At 44.3% G+C, this 26,029-nt stretch overlaps 2 protein-coding genes across 9 annotated transcripts in view; both read left to right on the plus strand.

Moving 5' to 3' along the window:
• Positions 1 to 13,488, plus strand: part of ME2 (malic enzyme 2) — a 48,075-nt gene extending 34,587 nt beyond the window's left edge. For 2 of the 3 annotated variants that reach the window (XM_083354851.1, XM_083354850.1), the window contains exons 10-17: positions 1,890 to 2,003; positions 2,102 to 2,216; positions 2,714 to 2,856; positions 6,626 to 6,728; positions 7,961 to 8,031; positions 9,247 to 9,345; positions 9,871 to 10,079; positions 10,592 to 13,488. In XM_083354851.1, the coding sequence (XP_083210977.1) occupies positions 1,890 to 2,003; positions 2,102 to 2,216; positions 2,714 to 2,856; positions 6,626 to 6,728; positions 7,961 to 8,031; positions 9,247 to 9,345; positions 9,871 to 10,041 (816 nt within the window). In that variant the 3' untranslated portion in view covers positions 10,042 to 10,079; positions 10,592 to 13,488. Of the gene's footprint in view, positions 1 to 1,889; positions 2,004 to 2,101; positions 2,217 to 2,713; positions 2,857 to 6,625; positions 6,729 to 7,960; positions 8,045 to 9,246; positions 9,346 to 9,870; positions 10,080 to 10,591 lie in introns of those variants that run through there. The other variant, XR_014491471.1, reaches the window with a different exon arrangement.
• A 2,317-nt stretch (positions 13,489 to 15,805) lies between these two features.
• ELAC1 (elaC ribonuclease Z 1) lies at positions 15,806 to 24,873 on the plus strand. 6 transcript variants are annotated; one of them, XM_083354876.1, is made up of 4 exons: positions 15,806 to 15,824; positions 18,295 to 18,467; positions 18,952 to 19,419; positions 21,492 to 23,660. In XM_083354876.1, exons 2-4 carry the CDS (start codon positions 18,311 to 18,313, stop codon positions 21,959 to 21,961), a joined length of 1,095 nt encoding a protein of 364 aa, XP_083211002.1. In that variant the 5' UTR covers positions 15,806 to 15,824; positions 18,295 to 18,310; the 3' UTR covers positions 21,962 to 23,660. The 6 variants fall into 6 exon arrangements, 5 of the variants coding, with proteins under 5 accessions (XP_083211002.1, XP_083211000.1, XP_083211001.1 ...); XM_083354874.1 differs by lacking the exon at positions 15,806 to 15,824 and adding an exon at positions 15,900 to 16,260; XM_083354875.1 differs by lacking the exon at positions 15,806 to 15,824 and adding an exon at positions 15,900 to 16,179.
• The last annotated feature ends 1,156 nt before the right edge of the window (positions 24,874 to 26,029 follow it).

A 26,029-nucleotide genomic window follows, 5' to 3' on the forward strand; every position in this document is an offset into this window, starting at 1 on the left:
GCGTAACGTGGGAGTATCGGGAGACTCCCAACACCACTCTCGCGGCTGCATTCTGTACCAGTTGGAGCTTCCGGGTGGTCCTCAAGGGCAGCCCCATGTAGAGAGCGTTGCAGTAGTCCAGACGAGAGGACACGAGCGCATGAGTGACCGTGCATAGATCATCCCGGCTAAGATAGGGCCGCAACTGACGCACCAGGCGGACCTGTGCGAAGGCCCCCCTAGTCACAGCTCCTATATGGTCTTCCAAGGTGAGCCGTGAATCTAGGAGGACCCCCAAGTTGCGAGCCCTATCTACGGGGGGTAATAGTTCACCCCCCCATAGCCAGAGGTGGAATGTCTGAATAAACCCAGGATGAAGGTATGCAAAGCCACTCAGTCTTGTCGGGGTTGAGTTGGAGTCTGTTCCTCCCCATCCAGACCCGAACCGCCTCCAGGCAACGGGACATCACGTTGAGGGCATCACTGGGGTGGTTTGGGGTCGAAAAGAAAAGTTGGGTATCATCAGCATACTGATGATACCCAACTCCAAAGCCACGAATGATCTCACCCAGCGGCTTCATGTAGATCGTCAGATACGAACGGTTGTTGAGCCAATCAGAGCTGGGATAGGTTAGAGCTAGACTGCCGCAGTGCCCCTGTGCAAGGCTACCCTGGAAGAGTGTTTCGTGCCTGCTGGCTGGGGTAGTCCGGGAGTTGAAGTCCCTGCATCTTAAAATTGCCAAGTTCAAAGACTGCTGGCCTGGGTGGTGTTGTGGGGCTGGGCATTTGGCAGCCTAGGGTTACACGTCATCCTGAAACCCCTTTTTTTGTGGGATCCAGCTCCGTGCTGTTCCCAGGTACCCTGTTGCATTTCAGCAGGGCCTTAAATTGGGGTTTCCCCCCCTCCCGATATGAAAGGTGTGGCCGTTATCCTTAAGGATTCAGCCAGTTGCTTTCCAGAGGGGCCCTTTTTCACTCTGCCTTTTGAATATCTGAAATCATGATTCTCACCATATTATTTTATCAAGCTTTTAAAACAGTACAGGTAGGCCTTGCTCAATGACCGTCGGTTGCTTAGCGACCGTTCAAAGTTGCGATGGAGCTCCAGTTCATCTGCATCTGCCTGTTTCGAAGGTCCAAAGGCTGCCCCTGCCCCATAGTCACGTGACCGCATACGTTGGGTGCTTGGCAACTGGGCTGCCTTTACAACCACTTGCTGTCTGTTCTGCATAACCACACTTTTCAGCGGGGGGGTGGTTTGCTGGACATCAGGGTTTATCTCTGATTTTGGCAAAAATCCCCAGTTGGTGTAATGGGCTTATTTAACGACCGCAGTGGTCATTAACCACTGCCACAGAAAAGTCATAAAACTGGGTGCAGTGATGGACTAACCTGCTTAATGACTCCAATGTGTGATCGTCCTATACTCAGGGTTGTAAGTCAAGGACTGCCTGTACTTTAATTTTCATTTTTTAAAATTTGTATCCTGGCTTTATTATTTTTACAAATAACTCAAGGTGGCAAACATATCCAACACATCTTCCTCCTCTTGTTTTCCTCACAACAGCCCTTTGAGGTGGGTTGGGCTGAGAGAGAGTGACTGGCTTTCCTTGCCTAAGTGCCTGGTGCCTCTATCACTAGCCCAAGCTGGCTCTCATAGCTATTATTTTACTTATTTTTTAAATTTCTGCATGGCACGTCCCTTTATAATTTGTAGTCTTTCTCCTTGGTGGAAGAAGTGGAGTAGCCATTCGATAAGCCTAGAGAAACGGTGAGAGTGATATGCCAAGTGTCACTTCTTTCTTTGTTTTAGTGTCCTCTGGAAACTGAATTCCGAGCGGCTTTATTGATGCCAACACAGCCCTGCCAAATCCGTACTTTCTCTCCTCTTTCTTTGTCTTCTCCCTAAGGCCGCCCTTGGAATTGCAAATCTCATCCGCATGGCTATGGTGGAAAGTGGTCTTTCTGCAGAAGAAGCTTGCCAGAAAATTTGGATGTTTGATAAAGATGGCTTATTGATAAAGGTAGGGTGCCTGTCGGTTTTGGAAAGAGCCAATCCAGTTTTAGACCCATGTTGGTTTTGGTTTCCCGATCAGATGTTTTTTATTTCATCCCCTTTTAGGGCCGGGCAGAAGCGACAGATGTCAACCAGGAGCCCTTTACTCATCCAGCTCCAGGGAACATGCCCAATTCTTTCTTGGATGCGGTGAACGTTCTTCAGCCTTCTGCCATCATTGGTGAGCGTTTCAGACAATTCCCAGGTTACTCATCCGATGGATTTGCTGCTTCTACATCTACATTTCTGAGGTTGGAATTTCCAAATGTTTAAAGCACTGTTTTTCAATGTGTGGACTTCAACTCCCAGAATCCCCCAGCCAGCAAGACTGGGAAATTCAGGGAGTTGAAGTCCTGCCTGAGGAATTCTGGGAGTTGAAGTCCACACATCGCTTAAACTTGCCAAGTTTGAAAAACACTGGTCTAGAGCCTTGCTGACTACAGAGAAATGGAGTTCTTTTCACTTTATTCTTTCTCTTACAACAAGTAGGAGCTTGCACACAATTCAGGGAATGTGTGTCGCTTCGTTCCAAAACGTTCCTGCAGTGGCCACACTCTGTCCAAATCTCTCAACACAAGAGATTTATAGCTTGACACGCTGTTAGGACAGCTCCTGCCCCACCTGCCTGAAAATATTTGGAGCATTTTCTTTAAGCCATGGTCTTATTTCCACTTTCAGGAGTTGCCGGGGCTGGGCGGCTGTTTTCTCATGATGTCATCAAAGCGATGGCCGACATCAATCAGAGACCCATCATATTTGCACTGAGTAACCCTACCGTGAAAGCAGAATGTACGGCTGAGGAGGCATACACACTAACCGAGGTAAGCTAAAATTCTGAACAATCTTAGAGTATGATGTTTTTTCTCCTGGGCTTCGCAGCTGGGCTCACTTGTTGGAGCTGCCTGAAGGCAGTCCTCTCTGAGATGGAGCTGCTCTCTTCCATTTAGACACCCTGAGATGAGCTGATCTGGGGACCGTTTATGATACAGGTAGTCCCAGTGGTGGGATTCAAATACCTGAACATCCGGTTCTCTGTGTGGATGCAGGCCTGGGCCTCTGAGGCCTAGAATGGACTTCCAGAAGTGACATCCATGCACTTCCTGTGGGCTGTTCTAGGCCTGGGAGGCCTCCTCCAGGTCTCCGAGGCCTAGAACGGACTTCCAGAAGCAGCATGGGTTCAGCTGGTTCTCCAAACTCAACAAAATTGAGCTACCGGTTCTACCGAACCGGTGCGAACCAGCTGAATTCCACCACTGGGTAGTCCTCGACCTAGGACTACAATTTATGGTTTGTTAGTTGTACTGATTATTAAGCGAGTCACGTGACTGCGCTTGATTTTATGATTTTCCTGCAGTGGCTATGTGAATTTGCTGTCCACAGTGGGCTTTTTTTTGCCAGAAAATAGAAGCAAATGCAGGTTTCTGGCAAAAAACAACAACAACAAATTCTGGTCATATGATTGCAGGATACTGCAAATGGTCATAAATATGGACTGGCTGCCAAGTGTCTGAAATCTGATCAGAGGTTGAGCAGTGTCATAACTTTGAATCTGGGTTGTTAGTAGCTGTGAAGAGGTCTGTCCTGACTTCAAACGGGCACCAAGCAAGCAGTCATAAATTGAAGACTACCTGTAATATCAATTCATAAATCAATATCCTGTTTTTCATGGTCATGTTAGGATTTGATTTCTTACCAGTATTTGAAATATCTTTGTCAGTTGTAATTTTTTCAATATTAATTATATACGTAGCTATAAGTTGTATTCATATCAATCCTCCTCTTATCTTCTTATTTCTCATATCAAAAAAAGAAAGAAAAAAAATGCTATTTTAGTTCTAAATCATATCTTTCATTATAAAAGTCTAATCATATCTAAAGGTCATCTGTTCTTTTAATCTTATTCAGACAAGTATTTAAACATAATGCCCCCTCTAAAAGGTCAAATCTTCTGTTTTTTAAATCTGACTCTTTCTTTCTTTGCCAAGTAGCTTTCTAAGCCAGGGCAATTAGATTGCCCAAGAATTTTCTTTCTATTTTTATGAAAATTGCTTGGCATGAGGAAGACAATTTAGGTAGGGTATTTTTTTGGGGGGGGGATTCCACCCATTTATACTCCTTTAAACAACTCCCACTTTCTTTCTCCCTCAATTTCTCTTTTCATTCCCTGTCTCCCAAGTTGTGTTATTTCCCCTAACAGCTCTAAATTCCATTTTTAAAAACCTTCTTCCTTGCCATCAGATGTATTTTGCAGACCTAAGGGGTAAAGGGTCTTTTGCATTTTCATAGTTATAGCTAAGTCTTGCAGTATTTTGTTTGTATATAGTCATTTATATTTCCCTTCTTTTATCTCTTCCATCTCTAAATCCGTTTCCTCTGTTTTGTGTTCTGATTTCTGGTTTATATGTTCATACTTTGTAGTCGTTATCGTGGAACTTTCTAGTTGTAGATTTAATTTGGAGATTTGCTTATTTATATTGTCTAAATTGTTTTTAGTCTCATTGTGATTTCTTTTTATGTCCTCTTTGTATGCAGCAATTGTTTGGTGAATTAGTTGTAGCATAGAATATATTTCCTTCTGAAAAGTGTTTGTTTTTTCTTGAGGCATCATTCCTGGAGATCCTCTAGTATCACCAGTCTCAGTAAGAGTAGATCAAAGTTTCCTCTAGTTTCCTGATCTTTATATGTATCCGTTATAATACAATAGATTCCAGAATATAGGTTCAGTCCTGAAAGCAATATTTTATAGTGATCCTTTGTCTCAAGTATCCAAAAGTTGCCAATCAGGACAGGTTGTAATCCACAATGTTCAAAGTGTTCAAAATGTTCAACCTCTCTGAAAACAGCTCAAAAGTCTCTCCCAGCCAGGCATAGTCCATGGTCAATTTTTTCTTTCTCTTCCAGTAGCTCTTGAGGTTAGAAGTCCAAGCTCAGTAGGTATTAATAATCCAAAAAGGTCAAAGTGATAAGTATGCCAAAATATTTTCCTTTATTGCCAAGCAGACAGGAAGCAAATTATAGTGCTATCCACAAATCCACCACTAGATGTCATTCAAAGTCTATTTTCCACTCTTAAAACAAGGATCAATATTCTCACCCAGTTTCAAACTGCTGTTTGCGATGTGTTATTTGGTGCTTTTTCTTCTTTGCTTGTCAGCAGCTAATGGCCAGTCACAAGGGTGTAGCAGGTCTTTCCCCTGCTGGTTTGGAAGGCTTTCCTTGGATTGAACGGAAAGACCACCATCTCTCCGTGATCAGCAAGGCACCCCTCCTCTTCATCGCCTCTTCGGGGCGACTTTAGGGCCCCTAGCAGGACGAAGTCGTGCGTGGAAGGCAGAGCCCTGCCTTCCTGCATCCCGTTCCGCTGTGATGCAAACGTCAAACAACATCTTAGCTGGGCAAATTATACTTTTTCTTATTTAGGATTTAGTCAGCTACAGAGCCTAACAAAGTTTCCCTAAGTCCTTGTTAACTCTTAGCCACTCACCCCGATCAAAAAAATCGGAATAATATCTCAACTGCAATAAAGAAATATTTTATTGTGTAGAAGTTCAAGATTCCTGTATCAAAAAGATCTTGGTCCAATGACATTAAGCAGTTCTTACTTTTAGACAGAAAATAGAGTTACATCCATAACAGAGCCTGCCCATTGCAGTCATAAGTTGTAACAGTCGTAAAACACACAACCCACTCCATTTTAGAACTCTTTTTTTTTACAACAGTCATTAAGCAAACAAACGGTCATAAAGTGGCCACTCTAGTTATTTAGCAAACCCTGTAGTCATTAAGCAAACCAATGGATTTCTATGGCGTGGTTTTGCCAGAACTAGATACAAGTGCTGGTTTTTGGCAAAAACACTGCAAAATGCAGTCAGGTGACGGGGTGTGTGGTTAGGATTAGGCTAACCCATTCATCTGAGCAAGGCAGGCCTCTCGGCTGCTGGGAGCAACAGGGCGACGCTCTGGCCTTTCCGAACCCTCAAAGGGAGGACTCGGGGGGGGGCACTGGTGAACCTTGCCCAGGCACCGCCCAGCCCTGATCCCCGGCTGAACGTGACGTTTTTCTTGGTTGCCTCCTGACCTGCACCGTTTCAGACTGGAATGAAAATTGCACATTTCTGTCTCGCCCCTGTCTTCCTGCGTGAAAAAAGAAGGAAAAACCACTAGCTAAAAATCCTTCTTTTTTCTGCATGCGAAGAACATTTCAAGGGCAATTCTGGGGGCAGCAGGTGGTCACCCTTAAAGACCTCCAGGGCTTGGGACTGGGCTGCTGCTCCCCCACTGTTTCTGCCTGTCCAGTCCAGGCAGGCAGGAGGGACTTGCTTCAGGTCTCCTTGACCAAGCAGAGGTCTCCATGCTGGCTGGGGAATTCTGGGAGTTGAAGTTCAGAAGTCTTAAAGTTGCCAGGTTGGGAGACCCCCGGACTGTGCTGTTTGGGGGCGCTGAGAAGATGTGCCTTTTCTGCCACGGGACCCACCCACTGGAACGTCCTCCCTCCGGAGATCAGACGCCTCGACCCTGCTGGACTTTCGTAAGACCCCAAAGACCCGGTTCCGGAAGTACCTTGACTCCCTCATTTCTCTGTTTTGCCAGGGGCGCTGCCTGTTTGCAAGCGGCAGTCCATTTGGGCCTGTGAAGCTGAGGGACGGACGGTCCTTCAAACCGGGCCAGGGAAACAACGCCTACATATTTCCAGGTAAAGCTTTGGAGTTCCTGCCTGGCTGATTCGTTCTTTTCAAATGGCCTGCCAGCCTTGCAGGGTAGTCCCAGATGCGAAGCGCTCTACTTGATCGTAAGGTTACCGTGACAGAACCTTGCAAGTCTCAAAGTAAGTCTTCCCAGCCCAAGAGCCCAGCGAGGGAGGGTCCCTTCTGAGACGTTTCCTTCCGCGGCTGAGCTGCCTCCTACCTGTGGCCCTGCCCGCCGCTCTTTTCCCTTCCTCCCAAGGTCTTTCCCACACCCCACTGGACTCTTGCTGCTGTGCACAGTACAGAGCTATCTTTCCCTAGAGGGAGCTCAGCTCTGGGAAATCACCTTTCGTTTTGATCTAGCCTTCCTTCCTTCCTTCCTTCCTTTTTTTCTCCTCCCTTCCTCCGTCCCATCTTTCCTTCCTTCCTTCCTCCCTCCCTCCTTCCTCCCTCCCTCCTTCCCTGCGTCCCATCTTTCCTTCCTCCCTCCCATCTTTCCTTCCTTTCTTTTTTCTCTTTCCTTCCTTCCTCCCTCCCTCTCTCCCATCTTTCCTTCCTTTTTTCCCTCCCTCCCTTCCTCCCTCTCTCCCATCTTTCCTTCCTTCCTCCCTCCCTCCTTCCTTCCTTCCTTCCTCCTTCCCTGCGTCCCATCTTTCGTTCCTTCTTTTCTTCCTCCCTCTCATCTTTCCTTCCTTCTTTCTTTTTTCTCTTTCCTTCCTCCCTCCCTCCCTCTGTCCCATTTTCCTTCCTCCCATCCTTCCTTCCTCTCCCTCCCTCCCTCCCTCTCTCCCATCTTTCCTTCCTTCCCTCCCTCTCATCTTTACTTCCTTCCTTCCATCCTCCCTCTCTCCCATCTTTCCTTCCTCCTTCTTTCTTTCTTTCTCTCTTTCTTTCTTTCTTTCTTTTCCATGGAAATGGCTATTATTCCTGTATCTTTCATTGAATTTTATTCCAAAACTACTGTCCAGGCATTTTTTTAAAAAAAAAGATATTTTTTTAAAGAATGCAGTTCAAACGCCTTTGTGCTTATTGCAGAAAGTATAGCCTGCTTAATCTCATCATAAAAATCTAGTTACCTGTATTTTGCAAGTGTTATCCCACTCCACTTGTGTATTTCATTGCTACGTTCCTGTTGTTGTTTGCTGTGCCCCAGTTTTCTAAAGGTTTTTACTCCCTGCATGCTTTGCATGAACCATAAAAATGATTTTTATCATTTAGAATTCTTCTCTGTATGTCGCAGGTGTGGCTCTTGCTGTTGTCCTGAGTAGTGTCCGGCACATCAGTGACAATGTCTTTTTGGAAGCTGCAAAGGTAAAGGAAACAGGTTGGTTGGGATACTGAGCACCGTCTTTTCCATCCATCCATCCATCCATCCACTCCTCACTCACTCACTCAAATTTTTATCTTGCCTTTATTACTTGATAAGCAACTCAGGGCAGTGAACATACACAATACTCCTTCCTCCTCCTATTTTCCTTGCAACAACAACCCTGTGAGGTGAGTTGGGCTGAGAGAGAGGAACTGGCTGAAAGACACCCAGCTGGCATTCATGCCTAAGCTGGGACTAGAACTCATCACTGCCTGGTGATTGGCCCAAAGTCACCTGCCGGTTTTTGTGCCTAGGGTAGGACTAGAATTCACAGTCCTCTGATGATTGGCCCAGCCAGCTTTTGTGCCTAAGGCAGAACTTGAACTCACAGTCTCCTGGTTTGTACGCCAGCTTCTTAACCCAAACCGGCTCTCTCTATAGCTATCTATAGTTGTTAATCATGGGAGCGAATGATAAATCAGGTCCTGGACACCTGGACATCCAAGATATCTCCCAGGTTGGGTGAAAGCCATTTCAGATGTGGACGTACGTTGCAATTTCTGACGATTTGGTTTGGAGTGAACAACTGACGTTGCTATGCTGGCTGGGGGCAACAGGGACGGTGGGCTGCTCTTCTTGGGGAACGTGCTTTTACGCTATCTGAGGGAGGCTTTGCCTCGTACTCAAAGAACAGAAGATTCTCTTGGGTGAATTTTTGTATAGGATGTGCAATGTCTGCTCAAGACAACCACCGCTAGGCTGTTCCTTCAATCCATCTAAAGGAAACGTAAACGACTTTTATATATCGCCAACAGAAGAGAAGCTGAGGGTGGAATGGTGGGTCCTTGGTGCTCACTAAGCTGGGTTATTTTCTTGCAGACATTTCATTACCCAACTAGGTAACTTCATCATGCTAGAAGGGAATGGCTTTGCTTTCTGTTTGTATACAAGTGGCTTGTCTTGTCAGCGTTGATGGGAGGGTTCGGGGTGGATGATACATCAAGCAGGATAAAGCACCAATAGTAACCAAACTCAAGCAAAAACTCTGTGTAAAAGTTGTAAAAGCTGCTTCTTCGGCTTAATAAAAGCAGCTTTGGGTCAAAGGAAGGGTTTCTTCTCTCGTCCTGGGTGGCCCAGATGTGCAGGGCCAGGACGGGAGGTTTACTCCTGGATAAAATGCCTTCTTTTTCCCCTCCTTCCTTTTTTTGTGTTAAAAGACATTGTCCCAGCAGCTGAGTGAGGAAGAGCTCCGAGAGGGAAGACTTTATCCCGCGCTTTCCAACATCAGGGAAGTGTCCATTAACATAGCTATAAAGGTAAGGACCCATTTCAGAAAAGAACAAAACATGACAGCCACGGTTGAACCCTAATTTTCTGTTGAGTTTAGCCCCATTTTACGACCTTTCTCGCCACAGTTGTTAAGTGAATCACTGCAATTGTTAAGTTAGTAAAACGGTTAAGTGAATCTGGCTTCCTCATTCACTTTTCTTGCACTGAAAAAAGTGACTTCTGACCGCCTTTCACACTTGCGACCATTACAGCATCCCCATGGTCACGTGATCCAAATTCAGACACTTGGCATCTGACTCGTATTTATGACGGCTGCAGTATCCCAGGGTCACATGATCACTTTTTCTGACCTTCTGACAATGAGGAAGCCAGATTCACTTAAGAGCTGTGTTACTAACTTAACAACTGCAGTGATTCATTTAAACACTGTGGCGAGAAAGGTCGTAAAATGGGGCACAACTCACTGACAGTCTCGCTTAGAAATTTGGGGCTCAATTGTGGCTGTATGCTGAGCGCTACCTGTAATTTAAGCTTCCCTTTTTCTTCCGTAGGTCATGGAATATTTATATGCCAATCACATGGCATTCCATTACCCAGAACCAGCAGACAAAATTCAGTACATACGATCAAGAATCTGGACATCGGAGTATGAATCCTTTCTACCAGATTTGTATGACTGGCCAGTGTCCACAACCTACTCATCGGACAAAAGGCGTGTTTGAAATTTTACTGGGAACCCCCGTCCAGAACAACATTTGAAGTAGGACTGCCGAAGACTTAAAACTTTCTTTTTTGTGCTAAACCATTGAACTGGGTGCATAACCGACACCAAATTTAGTCCCTAGGTTGGACTTCCTCTCTCCTGAGGTGCATAGGAATGGACGGCTGAGTTGAAATTTAATATATTTTCTATTCTCCCAGGGGAAGCTAGTTGAACAAATAAGGGAAAACCCTTAATTCTTTTTTTAACTTTTGTTAACTGGTCTGCTGTGTGATAAGGTTTTTCTGTACTGTCTCTTTTATGGCTGTAAGCTGCATGGGTCCACACCAAACCGATTAACTGAGAAGGGACTCTTAGTCAGTCAAGGAAAGAGATTTGGCTTAGTCTCCCTCCCTTGTCCTTTTCCTCAGGAGAAGCATCCAGAAATGCCGTCCTCCCTCTTGTAGTCTACACAAAAACCCCTAAGTCTTCCTTCTGCTGGAAGCGTAAACTGATGACCAAATCACTCCATTCTGTCTGTTTATATCGGTTCTGTCTTTTTGCAACCTCAGGGGCTCCTGTAACTGCCCTGCGTGCTGAACCTTGTGGCCTGAATTGCACGGAGCCAGATTTTCCAGAAGGAGAGGCTTTCCTGTTTCCTTACAGGGCGGATTCAGACACGGAGTTCCGTCCTTCCTCCTTAGCGCTACGTTTTCTTCCTCTGGAAACATCAGTCATTGCCAGCAAGCAACGCTGCTGCCCTCGCCTGGATCTGTGTGTGTCTCTGTGCTGAGGTTCTGCGCTTGAATAACTCAGCTTTCTTAGTGGCACTTGCTGCATATCACCTCTCCCCCCCCCCACACACACACACACTCCTCTTTTGTCTTTTCAAGTGGTTTTGTTTTTCTTGTTGTTCTTCATGCTTAAACTGTAACACCCCTTAATCTGGACTTCATGAGGGCTGCTGTCCTCCCAGGTCTCTGCCCCATTGATCTAAGGGGTGGGCAGGTGTGCTTCGTTGCCCCCACCCCCATCCTATGCCCGAAAACCAATGTTTCTCAACCTTAATCATTTTAAGACGTGTGGGCATCTATCTCGGAATTCCCCAACCAGAATGGCTTAAAACCGCCAAGTTTGTGAAACACTGCCCTAAACAAAGCGAGACACCACTCCAGTAAAAATTAATTTCTTTTTATCTCCAGGTAATCTTGGTTTGTGACATGCATATTATATATGTCAGATCTGGGATCTTTTTACCATTATTTATTTTTTTATTTGTCCAGTTGCCTTACCATGTTTCTGGGAATCTGTTAAGGATATCAAAGCTTCCTCTTGGATAAGTCAATCTTCAATTTGCCTATCCAATAAAAAGAAAGTCAATAATAATAACATCTCCATTTCCTCCAGTTAAATTCTACAGGCTGCGCTGTCTGCTAGGGAAGCCAGTTGGATATGACAGCGCAGTGTGAAAAAGTGGATGGTTTGAGTTTTGTTTTGTTTTATTCATTGGGGAATGCAAGAGTGCAGAGCAAACGTTTCTGAGAGAAATGCCACCGCAGCCTTTTACTTGGAACTGGTCACGAAGGGAGAAGGTCTCAGAGTGTCACTGCTTCTCCTTTGCCGTTTCTGAGAAACGTGGGTTGAGCGAAAGGATTTCAACATGACATTTTCCTGCTGTAATTTCACCATAATGGGAAGTCTGTTTCATGCCTTGTGCCTCTTACACTGAGAACTGGGTCAGTGCAGACTTTTCAGAGAGCAGGATGAGTTTTCATGTTAATGTGGCACCAGGAACTTTCTCAGACAGGGTGACTGAGATTGTGTCTAGATTCAGCTTTGAATTGTACTCTCGGCACACCTAGAGCGGTTTCACGAAGGCTAGGGGAGACTGCACAATTCAACTAGGTGTGATAACTGTTTGGAAACATTACAATCTTGTTTTACAGTGCCGGACTAAAATATTTTGTGTAGAAGTTTACCTGGATCCCGATTTATTTTTTTTTTGGAAAAGCGTCCTGTGCTATCAGCAACGTTTCTTTGTTTTCCTCTTCCATATAATGTAGAAATATCGGTGAAATTGTACCATTTTATAGAGGACACTTCAAAGGCACCTCATGTCAGTTGTACCTGCCCCAAGGGATGGTGTCTGTAATTTAAGAAAACACAAGAAATAACATACTGTGTTGCCTAACTTTTAACATTCTCAGAAGAATTTATCTGAGAAATAATTGGGAAAGAATATTCTGGAATTCTGTTTCAGGAGGTCTCTCCATTCCCTCCCTACTTACATGGCTTTGCAGTCATGGACTTACGGAAGGTCATTGCACGCTCTCAAGAAAACGTTTCCTAGTGGTCCAAGAAATGAACATGGGTGGTGTAGTTGATCAGAGCCTGAATAAACTACATGGGGTCATGTTGTTCATCAAGATAGTACATATAATTGAGATGAATTCATAATGACTTTCTATTTATGAGTGGAAATTTATACTAGAAAGTACTAGCAATATTTGCTAGACTGCACAATTCGGGACAAATACAAGTACAATAATATTTTATCCCATATGTATCTACAAAGTTCTCAGTCGGGTTGTCTCAGCCTGGACTGTGCCACCAACAGGGCTGCTACTGTGATTTTAAAAGTCAAAGCCCAAATCACCTAAAGGAGGTTGAAGTTTAAGAAAGGCCCTGAATGTCTCAATACCCAAAATACCTGTAGCAGAAGATAGCTCTCTGCAACGTTTAATTGGCATAGTTGGCTTTAAACATAGTCTGCGAGCAGTCTATAACTGCGCTTCTCATCCTTGTCAACTTTTAAGTCATGTGGACTTCCAACTCCCAGAATTCTCCCAGCCATGCAGAATTCTGGGAATTGAAGTCCACGTCTTAAAAGATGCCAAGAATGAGAAGGGCTGCTGTATAAATTACGCCCTGTATGTAGTTGGCTGAATTTGAGTAAAGTATGTGATTTAAATATTTTTGTCAAAATACTAGGTTCAGACATACCTCTTGTTGACCGGTACGTTTCAAGACATACAGATTCCTCCAGCGAGAAAAGAATCCCACTTTGAACTGTTCATTCCAGTTCCACATGCCGTAGGAGATTATTATTATCATTTATTAAGTAGGAAGGAGTTTCAAATTCTGAATGCTCAGAAACAAACGTCATGTGTATGTTGGACGAGATACCGGTTTTTAATCGCAAGATCTTCCTTTTGGGCCACTTAAGCTTCTATGAGCTTCTTTTAGACAAACCTGCAGTAACAGTTTTTTATTGTAAACTACCCAGAGCTATTTAGGTAAGATACGCAGCGTAAAAATGTGATGAATAAAAAAATGATAATTTGATGGACAAATACAATTTTTCTCCCTCCCAATCCCCAATTTAGGTTGAGGTACCGTAATTTAGAAAATAACATATTACTTGGAGGAAGCTTGCTGAATAAATATCTGCCAAATTCATTAGAAAACACCTTAGGAAACCTTTTGTGCTGTTTAAAAATGTTTTTAATTTAAAATATGTTCCCTTATAAATGTATTATTGTTCGAAAAATGGACATCTTTGCTCCTTTCAGCTGATTTTCTTTTGCTTGGGCCTCAAAATTGGTTTGTTTTTAGCACTTTTCTAAAATCCAATCCAAGAATTGTGACCTTCAGTAAAAACAGTTTATCCCTTCCTACGAAATGGTGTTCATTTTCCATCATAATCACAAGGAGGTCTGGAGAGGGATCATTCAGCACAGCTGTTGGAAGTTAAAAACAACTTGCAGTGTAAGTTGTCATCATTTTTTAAAAAAAATCAAAATTAATGGGAATCACACTAAAAAGCAGAGACATCACCCTGTCAACAAAAGTGCGTATAGTCAAGGCTATGGTCTTCCCAGTTGCAATGTATGGCAGTGAAAGCTGGACCATAAGAAAGGCTGAGCGCCAAAGAATTGAAGCCTTTGAACTATGGTGCTGGAGAAGACTCCTGCGAGTCCCTTGGACTGCAAGGCGATGAAACCGGTCAGTCCTAGAGGAGATCAACCCTGACTGCTCTTTAGAAGGCCAGATCCTGAAGCTAAAACTCAAATACTTTGGCCACCTAATGAGAAGGAAGGATTCACTGGAGAAGAGCCTAATGCTGGGAAAGATTGAGGGCAATAGAAGAAGGGGACGACAGAGAATGAGGTGGCTGGATGGAGTCACTAAAGCAGTAGGCGTGAGCCTAGATCACAGGTCTGCAACCTGCGGCTCCGGGGCCGCATGCGGCTCTTTCAGCCATCTCCTGCGGCTCCCAGTCTTCTGCTATGTGTAGTCCCCCCCCCAAAAAAGTGAGACTAAAAAAGTTTAACCAATCAATTCAAATATGCAGGGTAGGTGCATATCTCGCCTTGGCTCCACTCTTCAGTCAAACCTTGTTCTGTGCATGTGCGCATGCGCACACTTTTTTTGTGGCTCCGTTTTTCCTTTTGTGAGGGAACCGGTTCCGTGTGGCTTTTTCACTGTTTCAGGTTGCTGACCCCTGGCCTAGTTGGACTCCAGAAGACGGTAGAGGACAGGAAGGCCTGGAGGAACATTGTCCATGGGGTCGCGATGGGTCGGACACAACTTCGCAACTAACAACAACAAATGCTAACTAGCTGTATCGCACTTTAACTCTCCTTAAAAATAACTAAATAATAACAAATCTTATAAATCTAATACTTATTCAAATGCTAAATGAAACTTTTTAGTCCCATATTTATTCTGGATATAATCAATCCATCTTCTCCATTCCAAAATATATCTTGGTTGCGAATGATCTTTCAAATATGCTGAGATTTTTGCCATTTCTGTCCAAATCTCTTCTTGAAAGCAGCCAGTGTGGAGCGCCCACAACTTCTGGAGCCACGCTGGTAAATTGTCCCATCGGGAAATTCCTCCTCAGTTCTAGGTTAGATCTCTCTTTGACGAGCTCCTTCTCTTCCCCTCGGGTGCTTCAGGAAACAAGCCGGCCCCCTCTTCTCTGGGACGGGAAGACCGGGTCGCCCCCGGGCCTCCTCTCCGGTTCCCACCAGGAAGCCTGCGCGTGTGTTAGCGGCGGCTTTAGTGGCAGCTGCGGCAACCCCGCCGGTTCCTCCTAGCTCAGCGGCTGCCCGCGGGACTCCCCAGCTACGTCCGAAGGAAGCGACTCCACGCGGTCACCACCGGGGGAGTCGTCAGAAGGGACTCGAGGCTGCGAAGCACCGGTCCGTCTTCCTGCCTCCCCCGCTTAAGGCCTACATCCGCCCGGCCGCCTCGGAAGGGCGGAAAAGGCGCCGCGAGAGGCCGCCTTGCTTGCCCGCTCCTCCGAAGGAAGCCGCGGCTCCCGCACTTCTTCCCAACCCCGTTTCCGGCCGGGCCGGGAGACCCGGGCGCCGCCGCCGCCGCCTGAGCGGCTGCCTGAGTTGGGGACGCAGCTGTGGCGGCGGCGGCGGCGGCCGGGCGGGTTTCTGCTTCCGCCGCGGATCCGCGCCTCGCACCGGCCTGGCGGGAAAGCTGCGCTTCGGGGGGGGACGGGAGGGGGGGCCTAGAACGGAGCCGTCGCCCACGTCCCGCGAGGCTCTCCCGGGGAGCGAAGGGGGCTTGGCGGGCTTGATTCCTTCGGCTCCGGCCGGAGAGGCCTTGTCTGCCCGGGCGCCGCCCCCCCCCCTCGCCGGCTTTGCGGAGCGGGAAGGCTGCCGGGGCCTGGAAGAGGGCAGCGCCTCGGGCCTTCCGAGCCTTCGCAGGAGGAGGAGGAGGAGGAGGAAGGGGCGATCCCCCCCCTCACTCCGCATACACCCCCTCCCCCGAGAGCGCCTGAGGGTCAGTTCCAGGTTGCATCTGGGGGGGGGGCGAGGAAAGGAACTTCCGCCTTTTTCTCCTGCCCCCCCCCCCGCCCCGGGCCCTGAATTGCTCCCCCCCACACACACACACTTTTCTTTTTTCCCACCGAGCGCCGGACTCGATCGGCGGAGCCGCGTTTCTGCTCAGGCCCGGAGAGGCCGCCCGCGGGAGGGCATGGCCGGCAGGCGGCGGCGGAAACGAGGGGATTTTAGTTTCTGTTTTTTGTTTTAAGAGGGCGAGAAAAAGAAAAATAATACCAAAAAGCCAGGAAAACCTACGCCTCTCTTGTACGGAGCGAAGCTCGGGTTGCACAGAGAGAAGAGAGTCAAGTCGGGTTGCTCGAGTTAATTGTTAACGTTAAAGTCGGTTTTACTTTAGGAGAAAAAAGGAACGAGGCGTAAAAGCTGGAATACAGGTAGTCCTCGACTTACGACGACAATGGAGTCCGTTGCCAAGTGTCTGAATTTTGATCAGGTGAAAATGGGGATGCTGCAACGGTCCTAAGTGTGAAAAATGGTCAAAAGATGCTTTTTCAGTGCTGTTGTAACTTCAAATGGTCACTAAATGAACTGTTGTAAGTTGAGGAGTATCTCTACTCAGTGCATTTTTCTAAACAACCTTCCCCCCCCCCCCCCTGGAGTCCCTTGTGCGTTTGAAATGCTACCGGTAGTTGAAAGATACAAAGAGGGATGAGTCTTCAGTCTGTTGTTGAAAGTTTCTTCCATTATTGTGTCACTGTTTTTGTTCCCCTAAAAAGGTTCACTGTACATTTCTGTCTCTTGTTACTTTCCAGACAAGAATTGTGGCTTTAATACTTTTGCTTTATAGACTCTGAGAATAATCTGATGGTATTTGGAGATTTCTCCAGCATATTCAGTATATAACTAAACGTGAATTTACTAAACGTACGGTAAGGTTTGGTATTTATGTGCAAATCAGATTCTACTTATGTGCATACTTATTTTTATTTACATATTTAGTTATTTTTGAATGGTAGAAGATTTTTTTGTGGAATATACCTAGAAGTTGCCTAGCCCAGAGGTGGAAAATTTCTTTGCGTGAAGCAATATTGCATCTGAGGGAGAGAGGGAGATGAAACTTACTTTCTACATGCAAGCTGAGCTTGTACATCTGTTAACCAGGTCAAGTAGTGCATTTGCTTATGTACAGATGGTCCTCGACTTACAACCATTTGTTTTGTGACCATCTGAAATTGCAGCGGACTGAAAAGAGTGACATGGCTGTTTTGCACACTTGTGACTGTTGCAGCATCCCCATGGTCAAGTATTCAAAATTCAGATGCTTGGCAAGGGACTCATATTTAGGACAGTTGCAGCATCCCAGCGTTATGTGATAAACTTTGGCGACTTTCTGACAAGCAAAGATCAATGGGGAAGCCAGATTCACTTAACAACCATGTTACTAACTCAACAATTGCAGTATTAAGTGAATCATCTGGCAAGAAAGGTGGTAAATTTGGGCAAAATTCACTTATTTATCTTAGCAACAGAAATGTTGGGCTCAATTGTGGTCATAAATCAAGGACTTAATTTGATTAATGCTAATTATTTTTGGTAGGGATAGATTCACCTGCAAATCTTGCCTTTGAGTTAATTTCTGGGTTGTTAAGTTGTGGAAACCCAAAATATGGGTTTATTCAGTAAGCAGGTTAGCTATGGTGTATAGTAGCTCGAATGTAGTGAGTTTTAAATCCTTCATTTTTAATGTCTTAATTCTCCTCCTCCACTGTACATCCACTGACTGAAACTTGGTTGAGGTTGTAGTTGAACCCTTTATCAAGGGAAGGCTTGCAACTGAAATGGCAAAGTACGTTTTTTAAGAATACCATTTTGCTGAGTGTCATGGGTGGGTGATTGGATGCAAGTATTTTATTCCTAGCGGGAAATATTCCTGGAATGACTTACATGAGATCAAGTAGAATAATAATAAAATAAAAATGAAATTTAGACTTATAATCTAAATCGGTGGTTTCCAATCTTTCTGGCTCTGTGGTCCAGCAACGACCCACAGAGTGGGTGCTGGGAGAGGGTTTCATGCGTGCGCTTGTGGGCGCTTGCCCAGCACTTCCGTGCCCTGGTGAGGATTGGGGATCCCTGATCCAAATGGCAGGTTTTCCAAATTCTCCAGCTATTTTGGCTTTACTTTGCATAATTTTCAACCTTCAGCCACAATGACTGAAAATTAGAGGAGAGAACTCCCAGGTATCGGGAGTGGGGGGGGGGAAGACTGCAGTAAAAGGATGAGAAAGAGGGTGGAAGAATTAAGAGGGGAAACAAGGTTAAATAAACAAACCTACTTCCTGGGCTGGCATGGGAAGTAAGTTCTGTTTTCTTGCTTTGCCCTTTTTGAGATCTAATAGTTTTATTTAAAAATCAAACCAGGAGACCCCTCCCAGATCTGATGTCCAGGTATCATTCTTTTCTTTTAGTTGTCCTTTGAGTAAAATGTCCATGGATATAACATTTCTGGGGACGGGGGCTGCATATCCATCTCCAACGAGAGGGGCATCGGCTACGGTAATCCGTTTTGAAGGGCAATGCTGGCTGTTTGATTGTGGCGAGGGAACCCAGACGCAATTCATGAAAAGTAATCTCAAAGCAAGTGCGTTGAAGAGGTTGTAAATAACTTTCCAGATGCTGGGAGAAGTTGGGGGGGCCTGGTCTTTTGCAGAATAGAATGGAATGGAATGGGAATAGGAATAGAATAATAAATTTAGTTGGAAGAGACCATGGAGGTCTTCTAGTCCAACCCCCTGCTCAAGCAGAAGCTCCTATACCTTCAGACAAATGGCTGTCCAGTCTCTTCTTAAAAGCATCCATTGACGGAGCACCCACAATTTCTGGAGGCAGGTTGTTCCACTGATTAATTGTTCTCACTATCAGGAAATTTCTCCTTAGTTCCAGGTTGCTTCTCTCCTTGATTATTAAAAAGTTGTAGTGTCCTGCAGTCACATGACTGCAATTGGTGCCTTTTTTTGCCATTTTCTAGCAGAAAAGTCCTTGTCCTGTTGCTTTTATCTCCTATTTATTCTTAATTTTCATTATGTGCAGCCCTGGATGCTAACAATCTTATTTTATATTGTTAGGCAAAATTACCAAGATTTTTATAACTCATCTGCATGGGGACCACGTCTTTGGCCTTCCGGGACTATTGTGTACAATCAGCCTGCAGTGTAGTCCTGATGCCAGCAAGCTCCCAGTGGATATTTATGGGCCCCTTGGGCTAAAGGATTTTCTCCAGAGAGCCATGGCGCTTTCCCGTTCTCAGCTGCTTTTCCCTTACGTCGTCCATGAACTGGTTCCCACTTGCAACCAGTGCCCTGAAGAAGAATGGACTGACATGTTTTCTGGGAAGCGAGATGAGGTCAGCTGTCCAGAGCCACAAAGAGATGTTATTTACCTGAATCTTGCAGACGACTCGTACTTCCTGGAGGACAGTGGGCCTGTCGTGATGAAGGCTTTCAGATTGTTTCATCGTATACCTTCTTTTGGGTTTTTGGTCGAAGAGAAGCCACGGACTGGCAAGCTCAACGCTCAGAAATTGAAGGAATTAGGTAGGAGTGCATCCAGCTCTGCTGGTTATTATACAGCTGTTCCTTGACTTACAAACATTTGTTTAGTGACAGCTTGAAGTTACAACAGCATGGAAAAAACAAATATGACCTTTTTTCCCACGACCATTACAAATCCCCATGGTCACGTGATCAGAATTCGGATGCTTGGCAACTGGCTCATATTTATGACTGTTGCAGCGTCCCAGGGTCACGCGATCACCTTTTGCAACCTTCTGACAAGCAAAGTCAGTGGGGAAACCAGATTGCCTGTTACTAACTTAACAACTGTCCCAAAGGTGCTTTTTCATGAGGCAACTGGACTTTCTTGTTTTTCCTTTGAAGACGTTTCGCTTCTCATCCAAGGAGCTTCTTCAGTTCTGACCGGATGGTGGGGAATGGAAGGATTTATACTCCTTGCAGACAGCTGGTCGTTTGCATCCTTTTAGAGGGTCGTTGAGGCCACCTGGAGGTTTATCTGTGTCCTGAGTGGTGGAAATGGGTGGGGAGCCTTCTTGGCTGCCGGATGTTTCCTGCCCGGGGTCCCTTCAGTGAAAACAAGGAAGTCTAGTTGCCTCCCAAAAGACCTGGAGGACTGAGAATCTCCATAAGAAACTTAGCAACTGCTGTGATTCACTTAATAACTCTGGCAGGAAAGGTCGTAAAATGGGACAAAACTCACTTAATGGCTATCTCACGTAGCAATAGAAATTTTGGGTTCAATTGTGGACATAAATTGAGGACTACCTGTAAAAGTTGATATTTCCAGAAGAACAGTGTTACTGGTATTTTGTAACAGAAACAGTGTCAGAATCCATTTATATCACATTATGTGGATTGAGGTGGGTCCTGACAAACAGGCTTTTAGGTTATTTTCAACTAGCTTGAAATATGGTTGCACGGATCAGAATTCAGTTCAGAAACATTGGAAAGGAAAGGAAGAGAGAAAATGTCTGGTGATCAAAGCCCGTATTTGGTGCGTTACGGACACCTTCGATTCCTTCTAGCTACATCTCCCATTTAGTAACTGCCCAGAAAAATAACTATGTGGATTCTTTGCAGCAGAAATAACAAGAGTTTGTTAAGAATAGAAACTAACCAGTGTATATGCTTTTGAGCACTATATCTTCAGATGCATGGAGTATTATTATCTACTCCTCATGCCTGTAATTAAAACCACCCCACATAGTAGGTCAGTAGAAGGAGTCCTTGTTTAGCGATCACAACTGGGACTGGCAACTTGGTTGTAAAGTTGATACAGTTGCTAAGTGAAACCATGAGAGTGCTTATAATCTGATTTCAGTTTTTCTTTGGTTTACAGACCTGAGAAAGTTGTAAATGTGAGAATTGATCACAGTTACTTTTTCATTACTGTTAAAACTGCAAATAGTTGCTAAATGAGGCAGTCACTAAACAAGGACTACTCTGGGAAAACTGAAATAGAGAGATTTTCAGTTCCATCTCTATACCACCAGCTGAACTAGACTGAAATTTTGCAGCACCTCTGCTGATATTACATGCGTGACTATGACACATAGCTTGGTGACTAATAGCTTTTCAAGCAGATGAAATGTACGATTCGTACTTGAACTCATTTTCTCTCCCCCCCACCCAAAAAAAATATATTAAGTAGTTCAAAAGGATACTACAAGAGGAAAGATTGTGGATGAGGTGACAGGTGAAAGCAAGTGCAAGTGCAGTACTAAGATGAGTGGCATATAAATTTAATAGAATAAAAATGAGAGAAAGGTTTCAATTTTGTGTGCACAGCTTTTTATTTTTTATTGTTTTATCATAGCGAATAAAGTACAAAACAGTAAAACAAAATGAAACAAAAGCATAAATTCAACACTTAACAACAAAAAAGAAAACAATAGTGTACAAAAAAAGTGGTCTATTAAATTTATTATGTGCAGTTTCAAACACAAGTATTCATAAGGTCTAGAAACTTGATTCTTTAAGAGGGGAAGGTTGGTGGATTTTAGAGTTATGGAGTTACTCCACCAGAGGTCTTTTTTTTAATGAAAAATAAACTGCACAAAAGTTACTCTAATTCCTGTTCTTTTAATTTGTAGGAATTCTGCCGGGCCCCTTATATGGGAAATTGAAAGAAGGTGTTCCGATTACTCTGGAAAATGGGACAATCATCTCTCCTACGGATGTCTTAGAAAGTCCTTTTCCTGGAAGAAAAATTTGCATTTTAGGAGATTGCTCAGGTGTGGTTGGGGACGGAGTGATGTCGCTTTGCTCTGAAGCCGATATCTTGATTCATGAGGCCACGCTGGATGACAGCCAGATGGAGAAAGCCAAAGAACGCGGTCACAGCACGCCGAAAATGGCAGCAGAGTTTGCTAAGCTGTGCAAAGCAAGGAAGCTGGTCCTCTCTCATTTTAGTCAAAGATACAAGCCTGCGAATCAGATGGGGGAAGGAGATGCAGACGTTACAGAGCTGAAAAAGCAAGCTGAGATAGTTTTGAATGGACAAGAAGTGATATTGGCCGAGGATTTTATGACAGTTAGTATTGCAGTTAAAAAATCAAAATAGGACTGCTGGACAACAAAATGGAAATTGGCGGGTATGCAAAAACTCCAGCTGTGACTTTCTGGTGATCATCTTGGAAGGGACTGAAGGAAGTCTGGATGAGCCTCTTTTTATGAACATCTGTTCTTTATTGCATCCAATATTTCTGATGCATTTGTAATGTTGACACGGATTGAATGTGCTTTTTATGTGCTAGGCCTTTGCAAGAGGGATTCCTTCCTCATAAGACAAACTCTGTGTGTTTTAGTTATTTGGAACTTCATGAACAAAGGCTGCGTTTTTTTTAAACAGTAATACATGGGAATAATTGAAGTTAGGGGTGGAAAACATGGTTTGAGGAAACATGCACTTATTCAGTTGGGAGAGTTGTCCTCTTAATGCAAAGTGCATAAGAGTGTGCTAAGAATGTGGTCGATTTAAAACAAGAGTCTCCCCAGCCAGTATGAATTTGAACAATCAGCATTTTCTGGAAGTGTAATAAATGCAGAATATTTATGCTGAAAATACAAAATACAAAAAATTAATAAAATAGAGAATTAACAAGCTTCTTAAATAAGTCACAAAAAGCTCTACACTTCCTTTCTTTAACCAGATCCTGATAGTCCATTTCAGCTCTTCATTTAAGTCAAATTCCCATAAAATTATTCTATCAATTTTTAGCAAAGGTTGGAAGTCACATAGTATCAAACAGATGGACTAACAAGGAGATCCAAGTTTGCAATTGGCTCTGGGAAGTCCAGTGTTGTCAGAATGCAACAAAATTTCTATCTTGTGCTTCTAAAAGTGATTAATTGTTGCTTCAATATTTCGAATATTTCAGTATCACAAAATTTTCAGGAAAAGAGATGTAAAGAACTGTCATCACCTGGTTGAAAACAAAATGTGGACAGTTGTCCGTCACTGGCAGAAGTATGTAGGAAATGGTGGCGGTTATAGGTCTCCTCGCTTGATGACCATTTGTTAGCAACTGTTTGGAGTCACATAATCCTTGACTTACATCCATTTGTTTAGTGATTGTGCAGCACAACAGCACTGAAAAAAGTGATGTATCACTTTTTCACACCTTATAACCATTATGGCATCCCCCAAGGTCATGTGATCAAAATTCAGGCTCTTGGCAACTGGCTCATATTTATGACAGTTGCAGAGTTCCAGCATCACGTGATCCCCTTTTGCAAAGTCAATGGGGAAGTCAGTTTCACTTAACAACCATGTTACTAACTTAACAACTGCAGCAATTCACTTAACTGTTGCAAGGTCGTAAAATAGGGCAAAATTCACTTAATTGTCTTGCTTAAGAATGGACATTGGGCTCAATTATGGTTGTAAGTTAAGGATTACCTGCGCAGTGGTGCTGAATAAATTGTAATAATGCCTGGCCCTGTAAGTTAACTGCTGTTGCAGCACCCCCATGTTCATGTGATCAAAATTTGGGTGCTTGGCAACCTGCCCACATTTACAACTGCAGCATGTGCTTCAACTCCCAGCACCTGGCTATCTCCATCTCCCGCACTTTGGGCTCTGGTGGCTCAGTGGGTTAGGACGCTGAGCTTCTCGATCAGAAGGCCGGCAGTTTGGCGGTGTTGTGACTCAGGGCCAGCCTGTGGGTCCGACAGCCGGGTCCGATGTATCGGAGGACTCAGATGTGGGGGAGGAGGGAAACGAACCGGCTGATGATGATTTGGAGACTTTGCAGAGTCCTCAGCCGGGAACCTCTTCTCAGCTGTGTGAGCCCGAGAGTGCGGAGGATGATGACCCACAGCTGGCCCTGTTCAAGGACGCCCGACGCAGGAGGCAGACGAGCAGGGACAAACAAAGAAAGGCTATGGGACTCCTCGGGAGGAGGCACAGGGAGACCACGCCCTGAGCTCTCTATAAAAGAAGTGTTTGGGGAGGGGCTGGTTGCTGAAAGCAACTTTTCCGTTTGAGAAGTCAAGCTCTTGTATTCTTGTAACAGTGTAATTAAAACTTGGCAGAAGCCTTTTGGTCTTGGACGCTTTCCAGACTCTTCTTTTGATTAGGGGTGCGAGAAGAGGGCTGGTTCAGAACAGGCGGGTCGAATCTCAAGTGCTGCATAACAAAGTGAGCGCCTGTTACTCGTCCCAGCTTCTGCCAACCTAGCAGTTCGAAAGCACATAAAAATGCAAGTAGAAAAATAGGGACCACTACGGTGGGAAGGTAACAGCGTTCCGTGCGCCTTTGGCGTCTAGTCATGCCAGCCACATGACCACGGAGACGTCCTCGGACAAGCGCTGGCTCTTCAGCTTTGAAATGGAGATGAGCACCGGCCCCTAGAGTCGGAAACGACTAGCACGCATGTGCGGGGGAACCTTTACCTTTTACCACTCCCACAACCACCTATATCTGCTGCCCCCAGGTGACCTTCACAATCTTCTTTCTCTGTTGCTGCTGCTGAGGTGTGCCAGGCTGAGGCAGCTGCTGGCCTTTCATGAGCTTTGTTAAAGTCCATGCAACTCAAAATTCCTGAGGTTGAGAAACGCTGGTCTATGCTAATTATTTGCAGTCTTGTTTTCAGGGTTTCTGGGAAATTATTGTACCTTTTGATATATAAACATACAAAAAATGCAAATTCTTGCCCCTTGCTTCTTGCCTGCCTTTTACCTTATTTTTGCCAGCTGTTTTTGATGTTTGCTATCCTTTAATAAATGAACATCAGGCTGTTAGGTGGCTGTGGCTGTGTTTTGAAAGATTGAGTGGGAGTGTGCTGAACACAAACTCAGTTGGAACCTAACTGGTAGTTTCCCAAAACTCAGATGATAAAATGAGGACTTAGAGGTAGACTATAGATGGAGCCAACGCTAAGGAAACTGAATCTGTTCAAAGATTAGATAACTTGGATTGATGCAATCCAGATGTGACTTAATTCAGAAATAAACACTGTTGTGGTTTTGAAATGCTTTGGTAAGCAGTTTTGGTTTGCTTTTTGTGTATGTGTGTGGCAAGAAGGGTAGCATTAGTCATTAAGGGTGGATGTTTTCACTCACTGGGGCAATGCAGTTCATTTACTGGCACAGCAAAAGAGCTTTGAGGAATCTGGAGACACAATGGTTTATCCATTTTTAGAATAATGTGTTCTTGCCCCTTCTGAAGCCATCTCTACATTGTTGTGGTCCCACCTTAGCTGAAATGCTTCAGATCTGATTTTATACTTGGCAAACACAAGAGGTACAAAGGTTGAATCTTGTCTTCCTAAGACGTGGTTTGGGGTGGGTCCTGACACTTTCCCATATAAATAGAAAGTGATTTGGATGAAGAAGATTCTAACTACAGGTAGTTCTGGATTTAAAACCACTCATTTAGTGACTGTTCAAAGTTACGATGGCTTTGTGACCAGTTTTCACACTTATAACCATTTCAGCCTCCCCAGACTTACCTGATTAAAATTCAGACACCTGGCAGCTGGCTCATATTTATGACAATTGCATGTCATGTGATTTTTTGCAACCTTGTAACAAGTAAAACCAATGGGGAAGCCACTTAACAACTGTGTTACTTACTAAACAACTGCATGAGATGAAAGTGATTCATTTAATTATGGCAAGAAAGATCGTAAAGAGCAAAACTGTTTTGCCTAGCAGTGAAAATTTTGTGTTTAATTGTCGTAAGTCGAGGACTACCTGTTTGTTCCCTTTTTAAATACCGTAGCAGGAACTGAGTTTATCGAAGTTTTCCTCTTGTTCTGTGCCAGGAGCCAGATAATATTTCCTGCAATAATCATAGGAGTTCTTTTCTCCTTAACAGTCCAAGCTAAACAGTCATCCATTTTGATACAGATCTTGTGTGGATTTGTTTTTTGATTGTCCTCTTAGAATTCTTAGCTCTGAAATTGAAATTATTACAGACATTTTCTTACAGGATGCATCCAGACAGGGGTGAAAAAAATAAGAAAAAATAAATTAAGAAAAACAAGTGGCATATAAATGTAATAAATGATAAATAAATATTAACTTGCTTTTTCCCTTTTTCCCTTTTGCTTTTAATTTTCTTATTCTGCTTAAGTGAGAGCAAACAAAAACAAAGCTGCAATGCAGCAGATGAAAAATCCGAGTG

The sequence above is a fragment of the Vipera ursinii genome, assembly GCF_947247035.1.
Source record: "Vipera ursinii genome assembly, chromosome: 2".
NCBI classification, from domain to species: domain Eukaryota; kingdom Metazoa; phylum Chordata; class Lepidosauria; order Squamata; family Viperidae; genus Vipera; species Vipera ursinii.

Excerpts from the sequence above, each read along its gene's own strand:
- ELAC1 (XM_083354873.1), top strand. Across the intron at positions 18,468-18,951 it reads GAAAAGTAATCTCAAAGCAA|GCAAAATTACCAAGATTTTT; the intron begins GTGCGTTGAAGA and ends TTATATTGTTAG. Across the intron at positions 19,420-21,491 it reads TCAGAAATTGAAGGAATTAG|GAATTCTGCCGGGCCCCTTA; the intron begins GTAGGAGTGCAT and ends TTTAATTTGTAG.